Source organism: Euwallacea fornicatus, chromosome 17 (genome assembly GCF_040115645.1).
Source record: "Euwallacea fornicatus isolate EFF26 chromosome 17, ASM4011564v1, whole genome shotgun sequence".
Lineage (NCBI taxonomy): Eukaryota > Metazoa > Arthropoda > Insecta > Coleoptera > Curculionidae > Euwallacea > Euwallacea fornicatus.
Window position 1 is genome coordinate 3,882,782 of NC_089557.1, and position 13,392 is coordinate 3,896,173.

The 13,392-nt window shown below is 35.3% G+C and overlaps 2 protein-coding genes across 5 annotated transcripts in view; one reads left to right on the forward strand and one right to left on the reverse strand.

Moving 5' to 3' along the window:
- Positions 1-10,441, forward strand: part of Fife (regulating synaptic membrane exocytosis protein fife) — a 119,805-nt gene extending 109,364 nt beyond the window's left edge. For 3 of the 4 annotated variants that reach the window (XM_066292478.1, XM_066292480.1, XM_066292479.1), the window contains 8 exons: positions 1,244-1,425; positions 3,526-3,715; positions 4,052-4,211; positions 5,000-5,178; positions 5,230-5,389; positions 6,843-7,081; positions 7,133-7,315; positions 7,365-10,441. In XM_066292478.1, coding sequence (XP_066148575.1) covers positions 1,244-1,425; positions 3,526-3,715; positions 4,052-4,211; positions 5,000-5,178; positions 5,230-5,389; positions 6,843-7,081; positions 7,133-7,315; positions 7,365-7,526 — 1,455 coding nt within the window. In that variant the 3' untranslated portion in view covers positions 7,527-10,441. Of the gene's footprint in view, positions 1-1,243; positions 1,426-3,525; positions 3,716-4,051; positions 4,212-4,999; positions 5,179-5,229; positions 5,390-5,599; positions 5,624-6,842; positions 7,082-7,132; positions 7,316-7,364 lie in introns of those variants that run through there. The other variant, XM_066292481.1, reaches the window with a different exon arrangement.
- A 776-nt stretch (positions 10,442-11,217) lies between these two features.
- Positions 11,218-13,389, reverse strand: LOC136344750 (cleavage and polyadenylation specificity factor subunit 4-like). Its single transcript, XM_066292483.1, has 4 exons — positions 12,902-13,389; positions 12,199-12,333; positions 11,842-12,028; positions 11,218-11,787 (listed from the first exon to the last, which is right to left on the reverse strand). Exons 1-4 carry the CDS (start codon positions 13,002-13,004, stop codon positions 11,319-11,321), a joined length of 894 nt encoding a protein of 297 aa, XP_066148580.1. The 5' UTR covers positions 13,005-13,389; the 3' UTR covers positions 11,218-11,318.
- Positions 13,390-13,392: the final 3 nt, after the last annotated feature.

A 13,392-nucleotide genomic window follows, 5' to 3' on the forward strand; every position in this document is an offset into this window, starting at 1 on the left:
ATTATACAAGGAACACGAACTGCTACTCATTTTTATGACTTTATGCGCGGGTCGCAGACGAATGCTGCACATCATATGAGCAAAAAATGTAATTTTTATTAGCTCTCAGTTAGCTTAAAACGTCATTTCGAACGTAGTTTAATAGCTCGAATCTATTTGAATTATTTTTTTCATTTTTCAGTATTCAGATCTGCCCTTAGATTAAATAACCTACTCGATTTTTCCTACCGCGAACTGACTATAAAAAGTAATTAACTAGGGCTTGTAGTAATTTGAATTAATCTTAAAGTGACGAACTTCCTAATGGTGTATTCATTTACCCAATTTAATCTTAATTTCACTAATTTTTGTAACCTGAACTGACCTGAATAATCCTAAATAATCCCCTAGATTTATTCAAACTCATCTTGAATCATACATTCGGCCATGTTTAGTGCTCTGATCTGATAATACAATGAATTACTTACTAAACTTTTATTTTAAACGAAACTGACCTCACAAGGTAATTTTCTAGGTTACTAACTGACCCGAACTAGCAAAGTGGTTTACTTTCAGAGTTTTTCTTATTAGTAGCCTCAATTGTTTTTATAACCCTGGAATTCAAGTCATTGGAACTGATATCCCAGTTTCCCTGGAATCTTCTCGAGTTTGAAAGTTTAACATCGCTTTGGTCGTAATTAGTAATTTTCTGGATTTTAAGCTATGTAAACGACTTTATGGGAATGGTGCGTAAAAAATGTAATGGCGTTATCCAGATCCAGGCTAATCCAGATTCAGAGAGTTGCACTAACCTGAACGTCTTTTTTGCTTGAAAAGTTACCAAGTTTCAAGTTCAGATTAGTGATTTAGCCATTGAAGGAATTGTAGTCTCCACGTGGTAACTGCAAATAAACTTTTTTAAAAATTTTTCCATTAATTTTACATTTAAAATTTTGAAGTCAATACCCATTAGGTTAAATATTAATGCTTCATTAGCGTCTTCAATTAAATTTAATGTAATTTAATGTTATACTAGGTTAATATCACACATCGTTTTCTCGATTGTGAATAGCTTTTAAATCTATTATTAGCTTGGAACTTGGTAGAAATCTCTATACATTACTCTCTGACAGTGAATGTATAAAATCTGGAAATTAAAACTTTGCTCAATCATTTCAGCAAATTCACTTAATGTTTTTCGATATCTTACAGTGTTTAACTACATATTAAATCTAAAAAGACACTAATATTATTTATATTGCAGGAACAGCTGGCCAAAGAGCGTATAGTTACTGGAAGAATCCAGATCCAGGTGTGGTACCACGATGAAAGGAAGGAACTGGTAGTCGCAGTTTTAGCTGCAGATGATTTGGCACCCAGAGATGATACCCTTGGATTCGGGGTTTTGCCTGAAGCATATGCTCGATTATGCTTGTTGCCCTTAACGTAAGTTCTATACAAGAAGAGAGTCTTGAAAATCTTCTAGCAGTCATTAAATTTCAATGTTCCTAATTTCATGCATTAAAACCGACATTTCCCGTGGGTTCTGTATGCCAAGGAAAAGTCAATTTTTAAGAACATATAACTTATAATACACTGGCACTAATCCCCCGAACAAAGCTAAAAATAGAAAACTAAATTCCTGACACAACTAATTAAAATAACTAACGAGGAACGGCAACAAAAACTTTAAATTAACGTGCCTCGATTGTCCCGAGATTCTAATTAAGCCGAGGATTAAGCAGGAGAATTACCTGAAGCAGGAATTTCTTCCGCTTAATATGACCAGATAAGATTCCTTATAATCATCTTAAGCATCACTAAAAATTGTTATCAGGTATTCATTACCAGAGTAACATAACGGAAAAAAGGTACAACATGGAATTTGCCGCGGGGGGCAATTATTTGCTTCTTGCCTCTAACATGATTGATTTACCTTCAAGTCATCAATATGATGGATTTCAATATCTCATTGGAACTCAACTGCCGAAAAAGTTTACCAGCACATTAATAATATGACCCTCAGTTGGATTGCTTACTAACTTGCTACCGGGCTAATTACGAATCAATCGTAAAGGAAAATAAACTGTTCAAGATTTTCCAGATCAAACATGGCGAGAAACGTGTGTTTACTCCACTAAAAAGCCGCTATTACAAATTATTTGTTTTTAAGTCCTTAAACATAATCCGGTATTTGTTTTCACAATGAAAACCGAGAGATTGCGTGGGTTTCCAATAAAAGTCTATGTATCCCTTTTCATAACCTACAGTATATCGGCGAGGAGCGGAGGGGGATCCCCCTAAAGGATTATTTATTGATGTCATGCGCTGTAAATTCTTCGATAACTCTAGGCCGTATTTATACAGGGTGAGTCGGGAGGATCGTGCCAAACTTCAGGAGCGTGTTGTACATGAAAAATAAATGTAAAAAAACTCAAATGTTGTTATCCGATTTTCGTTTGTTTACAAGTTATAGCCTAAATAAAATTTTTTAACTAGGATTTTATTTACCATATACGTACCTTGCCTGGACATTGGATTGGTCGTGGTGGCCCTATTAGTTGGACTCCAAGGTCGCCAGACCTAACACCACTAGACTATTGTTTGAGGGGTTGGTTTAAAACTGAAGTGTACAGAGTAAAAGTGGACACTCAAGATGCACTAATTCAACGCATTAGAAATGCTGCAGCTGCCATTAAAGAAAGACATGAAACAATCAGGAGCGCAACGAATGCTCTTCATAGACGAAGCCGAAAATGTTTAGAAGTTAATGGCAATATTTTTGAACATTTACTATGATATCCAAACGTTAATTTATGGAATTTCTTATGAAATTTATAATTTTTTTTAAAATTTTATGTTTTAATTTTATTTACGCTATAACTTGTAAACAAACGAAAATCGGCTAACAACATTTGAGTTTTTTTGCATTTATTTTTTATGTACAACACGCTCCTGAAGTTTGGCACGATCCTCCCGACTCACCCTGTATATGATAATCATCAAAAGTTCAGTTGAACAGGATAATGTATAGTGGAAAGCAGCTTTTAAGTCTTATTATTATTTATAGGGAGAAGTCTATAAACTGAACCACCCTACTTTAACAGCACTCTCAACGTCGCAAAATAATACTTACGTCTTTGCTATATTAACTATAATCCATATAATACTTGCGATACAAAAACTGCTCCTTGTGGGTACATTTTCGAAACGAAAAGGAATTTTATTCCATGCTACGATATTCCATCTTTAGTTACATAGTTCCAGCCCTATTAGAGAAGATACTCATCATCGTACTTTTTTTCATTTTTCCCATCTTTTTTCCATCTATTTTTTGCCCTCTGTGCACCTCTCCTTTGACTCTCCCACCGTGTATCTTGGAAAAGAGCGCTCTTGGAATAGGGTTTATAATTATAGCAAAGAAGTATTATCTTACTATGAGAAGCATACGATTAAGGTATTATCTCTCTATGTACTTACCTTGTAGATATACGTATCTCTGTCATTCTTGTTACAGTGTTAGATGTTCTCTTTCTCTCTATTTAGAAGTGAGGAGCATTGTCTGCAAACTGAGGTGGCTCCGGCCAGTCAAAATCCCATATGGAACGCGAATTTGAGCTTTATGAATGTGCCAGGGGATGAACTCATGGAAAGAGTTTTGGAAATTACACTGTGGGACCTCATACCGCATAACGAGCACGCATTTCTAGGAGAGTGTTCGGTCGACCTACAGAAGGTAATTTTATAGGAACAAAGTAAACTTTCAGTTAAGTGACCAAGTGATAAGTTTAACGTAAATTAACGAGAATAAGATTATATTTAACCTTCCAGAATTCCACATCTGTGGCTCGTTACCCTATCATATGCATTACCACCTATAAAACTAATCGAAGCTGAAGAATTTCCTGCATTATATATTTTCATCTTTCTCCATCTTTAGCATATCTCGACCATGGAAGATTATACGTAAAAATCCCCTTTGAAACGTCTCTACTTGAGTCTCCCTCGATCTCACGGCATCACGGAGCATTAGCAAAGTGAATTTAAAACTAAAACTAGTAATTTTTTCCAGGCTTTCCTTGACGACAGAGCTGTCTGGTGCCGACTGGAAGACCCAAGACAACTGCGGGGAAAATCCCCCCATACATCACCTAGAGGCTCCATCGCTGGAACTGGCAAGAGAAGCAACTTTGGGGATCAAAGGAGTGTGTCTGACGATGTGGACTCAATTGGTAAGCAATGGAGCAAGCCACCATTAGCAGCGAATATTGCTAAATATTCACATTGAGCTTGATAACTGGCCCTAACGATAAAAGTTTTGCCGGAAAACTACATGGGACGAGTTTTTATGGAGGCGATTAAAAAGTTTACCATCAGGTAGTAATGGGACGTTTAAATTTTAAATCTAATAAAGGGGGAAGCTTCCGATTCGGCTTTTAGCGAGCCATATTTTTAGTGCCATTTGGAAACAATAGCAAGTAAAACAATTCCGAGACAAGCGTTCGGCCGATTATCCTGGAAATCGGGTCAACATAGTTTCATTTCAACCGTTGAAGTGCCAGGGACTAAGTACTAAGCAGCTAATTCGTTTGGTGTTTAAGTGCACTATTATAAGCTTCAAAGTCTCGTGTCTCTTTGATAAATGGTAAAGGTCCTTTGTCTTCCAATTAAGTGCTCGTAAACTAAGTATTTTTTCCCGGTGAAATAGATTTTCCCTTCAGCTTTTCTCTTTATAGAGATCCTCGACAAATTATTTGTACCTGTATTATTAATATCCCCATTTCCTCAGTCGCGACGTGACGACGTCGCCTGGTTTAATTTAAATTTAAGATTCGTTTTTGGATTTCTGAAAGAGAAAAGTTATTATTGCCCTCGTTTTGCCCAGGGGTAAGAGCCGCGGAAATCGTTTAACGCAATTAAAAACTGTCTTAAATTCCAAAAAGACTTTTTTTAAGTTTGACCTAATTAATATTAACGCCCTGGCAGTTATTATCGGGTTCAACACATAAGCAATTTCCAGGTGAATGTGCCAGCCTATTGCATCCAGACCACGCGTGGGGATCCCGCAGAGGTTCCTCGCAATCTGAGCAATTGGAAGTCGAGGTCTATCAGCTAGGGAAAGATTTCTCCAGGTCTTTGCCGGGATCCAGGAGGTCATCGTTCCAAAGCGCTCAAGAACAGGCCGCCGAGCAGGCAAAAGTGAGCCAAAATATTCTCAAATGGCAAAATATTAAATTTTTTCATCAAAAGGAACAAGTGGCAGTGCCCCCACCAGCTTCGTATAGTCGAGAACGCAGGCGCAGTAGTTGCACAAGAATGTTAAGAGATCCAGAAGAGATTTTGAAGTCCCTCAAAGCGGTTAAGGGGGAGTTAGGGCGCACCATGAGCCTCACAGCCGATAAAAGAAGACGTAAGTAACTAAAGTTTTATTTCCTTTCGGAATAAATTATTGAAGTGCCGATGGTTAGTTTGTCGATTGCACAGTTTTCTCTATTTCGAACTTAACAGGAACTTTATGCTGCTACTAAACTTGCCAACACTTCAATAAATCGCTCTACTAAACTCTCTTCCAAAGCATTGGTGTAAGTAACTTTCATCCCCATATATCTATCATTTCTAGCGGATCTATAGTCGCAATGTGTCGGTAAGAGCTTATTGCGTCCAAGCTCTATGGCTTGCCAGCTTTCTTTTTTCCAGCATGAAGTCCTGAGTATCTAGAGATAGTCATAAAACATTTATTTTTCGTATAATTTATATTTTTGTTGCCTCATAAAATTGGCTTAAAAAGAGTATTAATCGGGTTTATTGTAGATGTTAGAAAAATCGCTTCTAGTCGGCGTACAGATAGGTACACCTGCTCAAAAAACCCGATTTTCATTAGGTTGTTTGGATTAAATGAATTTGTACCAACTAGCAGTAGGTACCTGTGTTACTTTATAAGGGAATGGAGGCACTAGCTTAAGACCATGCATCCATCGTCCGCCAATGTGATAATGCAAAATTACTATTAAACCTTGAAATAAACCGTAATTTATCTACAAAATTATCGAATACACATAAACATTCAAGGGGCAAATCAGTGTAGGTATTCGGCAGTGTAAGTAAATCGTCCGGTACTTAACAGGAGGTCTTCAGAAAAACTTAATATAAATTCGATACATCGAAAACTTTTCAAAAAGAAAGTACGAAGTTTCATCGTCCTTCACCCGCAAACTATATTTAAATTAAGATTATTTTAACCTTACCATCGATCGATGTCGTTGGATGAGGGATGTATGGGGTAGAAGCTTAAATCCTCTGTCCCAAGCATCCGTCTTCTGATGAAGCGATTATCTGATATTGCTATAATACTTGCAATAAACATAAACTATAAATAACTTTGAAACTATCAAAAAACAATTATACTAGAAATCCGGGATAAAAAAACTAAAACAATAATCGTCTAAATTTTCTTATATTATTATCTATATGTTCCTTTTAAAGATATGAGAGAAAAAAATTTTTTTAGGAAACCCACACCACGTCAATAATTTTTTGACTTACGATAGACTATGTAAAGTAAGCTAAATCGTTAAAGAAAATTTCCCAGTGGCGTAGCAGCTTGCGAACTCGAGGTGTAAATTTTCTGTTGCTTATAGGAACCCCATTTTTCCTTATAATCTTGGGAAATTAATAGTTTGCAGAGCGCATGGTATAACGTCTCAGAATACTATTTTTCTGGGCAGCTTTTGAATTATAAAAATCAAACACCGCTTTTAATAATAATATTATATATGACATTTTTACCATGGAATACCGAAATTGTCAATTTTTTTGTGTTGAGTTTCATTCAAATCATGACAAATCACTTTTTATCATAAAAGGATCGAGTACAGCTTCAACTCGCCACGACAACCGCAAAAACAGCATAATGATGGAAAACAAGGAAAAAGTGGTGGAAAACAAGGAAAAGGAGGCTAGCCCGGCGAGCAGTCCCGAAAGATCCTCGCCTCCAAGACTGGGACCTGGTCAAATTAAACCCAGGGGCTTCAAACTATCCAGCACCAAACCTGTTGAGATTAAACTGGGCCTGTTGATGACCAAAGGGCAACTCGAAGTTGATGTATGACCTAAACCTTCATAATCAAAATATATTAACAATCGCTTGACGCAGGTACTTAGCGCAAGACACATCCCCTCCAAAGATTCCCCACCAGATACATATGTTAAATGTTACTTGCGCGATGGCGAGCGATGGCTGCAGAAAAAGAAAACCCGGGTAAGCAGGCATTCCTGCGATCCCCTATTTAGACAGACCTTAAAGTATCAGGCTTGCGACATATTAGGGCGTAGTCTGGTAAGTTTGTGTCATTTTAAGGTAAGCAATCCTATGGTGATCTCTCTAGGTGGTCATGCTGTGGGAGCGTCTAAGCGGGTTCGAGCACAATCAAGGCATCGGAGGAGCCGAAATTGGCTTAGATTCATTGACATTAACTCATCTGAACCTCGGATGGTACCCGCTGTTCCCGATTCACTCCCTAGGGAGCGATTCCAACGATTCGCCTTGACCTGCAGGCGGGGACTCTGGGGATGAATCACCTGTAGACTGAACGCTTTCAATGTTGGCCTAGATTGTGCCACAAGCAAAAATATCTACAAGAGTTTGATAAATTTGCTGGCGAATTTAACAATATCGATGTTCTTTATTTACAAAGGTTATTGAGTAGTCTTGGAATTCTTGCGAGGACCAAAGACATTTTCTATTGGGTTGTTAGAAGGCGACCCTTTTATAAAATTGACGAATAATATGGAAAATATGTCTTTAATGTGTAAAGTAAGATTACAGTAAAAAAGCACCAGTGGTAAGTTAAGGAAATATATTACAAGTAGTGTAATGAGTCCACCTTACATACCTTTTCATAATTTATTTAAAATAACTCAGCATGAATTGATATCTAAGGAAAATTGACTTCATATATCGTTTTTAAAACATACGTACAGTAAATCTTAATGAAGGGACCTTATTAATGAAGTTCGCCAATCAGCAAAAGTTAATCTGGCTTAAGATTTCACTTTGAAATTGATATTGGGTTCCTCAGGATCTCATCAGTAATTGATTTACAAGAAAATTATAAGAGGTATGATTTGGATGATATGTGACTGTTTTTTCTGCTAGACACATACAACATTGGACTTTGCTGTGACCTCAAAAGGGTCCTTAAGGAACAACTCAAAATTCATAAAGCTGTTACTTAATGTCACTGTAGAGAAACCAGACTTATTTTACGTAAAATATTCAAGTAGTCCAAACCTCTTCCTCATTCCCAACTACAAAAGAGCTGGACCTTTAACGCCTCATGCAAATCCACATCCACTTGTAAATCCCTCTTTTTTTAATACGTATCTCTACTCCTTTCTTTATTTCATATAATTTTTATAGTTATCCCTGTTCTTTTTACACAACTGAATTATATTTATAATAAAATCTCTAACGTCACCAATACAACAAAGCTTGTTTAACGAAAATTCAGGATTCAATTAGAGGTTTTAGAAAAAATATAGGTTGTGCTATTCTCAAAGAACACTTTACTGTAAGGGTTTAACACCAAAACTTAGGTCTAGAAAATATTAAATTTACCTGTGTAATTTTTAAATAATGGAACGGAAAAGCTGAACGCTTGTATCCAGAATCAATTGTTAAGATCGAATTTTCGTATTTATCTCTGTCTATATCTACGTAACTACCTGAACTCAAAAAATAACTAAATATTACGGTCATGGAGAACAATCCGGAATATTTCATACTATAATCAATCATGTGAAGGAATATTTATATAAAAACAACTAAAAATTGAATATTTATTTTTAATTATATGTAGATGTATCTGTAATTATTAGTAGGCATTCAGACCTCCAGTTACAGGCCTAAAAATGCTTCAGCAAATGAAGTCTTATATTATTTGCGAAGATCACTCTCTCTGAAATTACATCTTATTAAATGGCAACATCGCGACTGTCGTTTATTGAAATGTTATCAGACATATGTAGGTAGTATACAAGTGGGAAAAGAACGGCAGAAATTGGTCACTGCATTTAACGAGTGTGGTGTTGCCAAACTTTGACTACTTTCCCCTTCACTCCTCTGAATTACTTCCAAAAGAAATTTTTTGCGTTTTCTGAAAATGTCCATAATTTTATAATAGCAAACTTCACAGTTGTTTCGCATCACGTAGGGTAACTTTGAACGTAAATATAACTGCATTTGCTGCACTACAAACTTGTAAAAAATGTACCGGGAGGTTCAAACAGTCCCCGGTACATAGATGTAACTAGCGTCATTTCTAAAACAATGTACATTTTCATATGGCCTAATGACTATAAATGACAATCTTTTACGAATAGTTATTTCTACTCTTTCCAAGTGTTGGCTGTTAGCCGAGGGATGCCAAAAAATTTATTAGAACGTAGGCTTTGGAGGTGATGTTTGGCATCATATTTAAGTATAAGTTTAGGCTTACTTGTATCAACTCACGATAAGTATATAATCAGTGTCGACATATCCACAATACATGTTTAGCTAGTGACAATCTTGTCATGTGATGTACAGGTTTTGTAAATAACCACAATTTCATGTATTATTATCAGAGGGAACTGCTAATTGCTCCAGGATATTGCTGACTATTTATTGCAATATAATCGAAAACATGTATTTTTGCAATAGAGAGAATGTACTAATTTTTTTTTGTGACCAGGAAATGTTCATTAATTCAATTATTGGACTTCTAGCATTGCCCAAATTCATACCTGAATTTCAAGTTAGCACTCAATTAAAAACTCTCATTAAACACACTTCAACTCAATTTCTTCAAAAAATTAATGAGGGTTTCATGATCCTTACTTCCAGCAGTCTCTTTGAAGTATTGCGGAACGTAAATAATAAGTTAAATTTAGTCGTCAAACAATTAAGCGCAACAATGAATTAACCAAGATACATTTTCCACAAATATAAAATCTTTTATTCCAATATGTTACTTCCAACTATAATCTTTCCACGGTAATTTTAATGAATCAACTGAGACCCGGAGGAAATAAAACAATCAAGAGAAAACTAAATAAAATGTGACTAGTTGTGCCATGATGTTAGAATTAAGTATCTACAACATATAACCCTGCAAAAGCATAACATTTAGATATACACCTAAAGGGTATTTTCCAAATAGAAAGTCTTTCGTGGATAAAAAGGCAGAAGTCACTAGTTTCAAATATTTTTTTAAATGCAAAAAATGTTAGCAATTGTGAATTTTGCCTACTTAGCGCTCCATATCTGAAATAAGTATAGATCTACGTTAAATTTAAAGATATATAAGTGTGTTAAACCGAATTATTTTTGTTATATTACCGAGATAAATAAATAATATAAATGTGTTGTTCATATTAGGTGTAAGAAATGGGTCAGTAATTTAGAAATAAAACGTTTTATTTGCGAGGGTAATTTTATTTTAACGCAGGCGTTTTTGCACTCGAACGATAGACACGATGACTCAAAATTCAGTATAAGGAATTCAGTGGCATATTTTTGTGGTCAAAATAACGCTTTTTCCCTCAAACATGAGTCGTAAAAAATGTTCAGTTCAGGTCAGTTCAGGTTAGTTTTCGATATATAGAGTGTTAAAATATTACCATTATCAAAATTTATGCTATCACTAAATTGTAAGTATTTACAAGTTTGACAATCCTATAGATTTTCTGTCGAATTTGTTAAAATTTACGACTATTAGAAACTATGCAAACAGAAAACATATTTTTTCAAAAACAACAAAAAATTATTGAAACAAAAAAAATATCTATTAAAACTAAAAACCAGGGGAAACGTACTAATTTTCAACTAATTCAAACTATTAAAAAAATCGATAGAAAACGCGTAAGATCGTCAAACTAAGCAGTCGTACCCTACTACGAATTTTTATCACAATACTTTAACCTTCTGTATATCGAAAACTACGCATTTGCGGACCTACGTTTTTAGGAAAATAATATTTTTCCCTCAGAAATACGTCTTTAAATCCTTCGTACCAAAACTTTAAATTACCCTGTATTATACCCTACCGACTTTTTTATAAAATAAAATATTTAAGTAGAGGCTAATATATAGACACGTCTAATGCAACTGTTCTTGAAGAGTTGAGAGCACACTTAAAAGACCATTAAATTGACTTAAAACTACATGAAAAGTGAGCAAGAATTAATAAAAATACCATATATCGCTCATTCCAAGTTTATTCACATTTCGTTCTTTCATTCATACAATATTACAAAGATTTTTAAACTTCAAATTAATCTTATTAACCTATGCAGCATAATTATGAAGGGTTCTGTTCCAGGTCTTTTTCTTTCTGTGTTTGCTGCATCGCCTTTTGCGCAGCAAGTTGTTCATTCTTGAGTTGATTGGCTTTTTGAGACAAGAAAGCCAAATGCCCCTTCGGGCATTTGTTGGCATAATGTCCCTTAGAACCGCACTTATAACATGTAACATCTTCGAGCTTCTTCAACTGCGGTCTTTGACCGAAAATCTCCTTTTTACCATCGTCTGCGTTCAACATCGCTTGCATTTCCTTATGTCGGTGGTGCTCCGACATTTTATTGCAATGGAGGGCTTTGTGTCCGTGTTCACCGCAAAAATGGCAAATGATAACAGGAGGTTTGTTCTTGTCTTGTTGTTTTTGGTCTGGAGGAGCCGGTAATTCGAATCGTGGATGCATATATTTGCATTTGGGACCCTCAGGGCAAAAACCTGAGAGGAAATTCGTACAGAGTACTCTTCGAACATGTCTGTAAGTGTTATGCTTTAGTAGGGGTTTGTAAGATGAGTGCTGCTTAGTCTACCTATGCCTGCAATGTGGGCCGTGCCTGCAGAACCCTCTATCATACCAAGGGCAATCCTTGATTTTACTTTCAGGGTCAATGTGCAGAAAAGGACACTCTTTGTTGTGACATGCATTAAACCTCGAGTAAAAATAGCACTCAGGCATTTTTGTCATGTCATATTCATGCAAAAATTCACATTGGTCCCCTATGAAAAGCAAACATCTTGTTTTTGTACATTATAAAAACATTGGTAAAAAAGCAGAGTACAGTTAACTAGTTTTTTTAGCAAAAGAATGTTAACAATTACACGAATATATTCATTCAATGGTTTATAGAATATCTTCAATACTTTTTACTCATATTACAATGATTTACCTTTCTTACAAAGTCCTCGAAGCCAATGTTTACAGACAATAGTCCTATCGCCTTTAACATGTCTGAAGGGACAGTTAGCGCCATTAGCACAGCCGTTTTTTGAGGAGTGAAACTGACATACCGCAGCAGTGGATTCTGTAATGGTTAGCTTATGTTCTGAGAACTATAATAATGTTGATAATAATTTACATTAAAATGGGAATCAGAAGATATTAATACTGAATTTAAAAATGGTCACAAATCTTTCAATTTGAACAAAAGCAATATAGTCTCATTTTCATTGGGGCTAAATTAATAGTAATTGAACTGGTTAGCAAAGAATATTCAGCGAAAACACAGCTGTAGCAATTTAGCTAAGTTCACATTGTTAACTATTACAGTGCAGTTGTTAAGTTTTACAGGTTTTAACAGTAAACTTAGAGTTATCATACATGGACCATAAATAACAGTGACTCCTTTCAAATGAATAACAAATTCTTTGACTATCACATGAGGTTTTCTCATGGGTATGTTTCAGAAAAGCAATATTCCTTGTTGAAAAGCAGTACTTTAATGTATAATTTCAGGGACTGATTTTACTGAAAATTCAAAGATGTTTTCCTTTGAATGAAACTAGTACTGGACAAATAACATTTCAATTCCTTGCCTCATTTCACATAATTAATAGCTCGTTTAAATAATGAAATAACTATGCTGTACTTACTATCCATTCCGGAAAAGGGAAGTGGCAGGGCCCCATACTGTTCATCTAGGGCTACTTCTATATCAAATTTAAAGTGCTCCACGTTAGCTATTAGGTACTCCATCACAGTATATGATGTGTGAACACTAAATAGATTTTAAACTAACGGTATTACTGAGAAATAGAAAAACGTTTATGAAAAGGGTTTAAATCGTCATAGAATAATCGTATTATGTTTATGTTTATTTCCAACAAATTTGAGGTTAGTTCGGATTGACAGCAAACACCTGATTAATACTGACAAGGTCAAAACGCTTAAAACAGTACAAATCTGGTTTGGCCTAGGACCAGAAACATCTTGCTTCTGCTATTTGTGCGTCATGAGTAGTGCTTGCTATAAGCCTAATCTACAACTCTATATAAAAGAAAAAATCAGGAAGGAAAAATTAAAAAATTTTCTATGCATATTGTTTTCATTTTCTACTTCACTCCTCTACAAGTCAAATGATTAT

What these genes read in the sequence shown, in the direction of transcription:
- LOC136344750 (XM_066292483.1), bottom strand. Translation starts at nt 13,004, where the DNA reads ATGGAGTACCTAATAGCTAACGTGGAGCACTTTAAATTTGATATAGAA. An exon ending in TCGAGGACTTTGTAAGAAAG is followed by an intron (nt 12,029 to 12,198) that starts GTAAATCATTGT and finishes TGCTTTTCATAG; the next exon opens with GGGACCAATGTGAATTTTTG. An exon ending in GGCCCACATTGCAGGCATAG is followed by an intron (nt 11,788 to 11,841) that starts GTAGACTAAGCA and finishes TAACACTTACAG; the next exon opens with ACATGTTCGAAGAGTACTCT.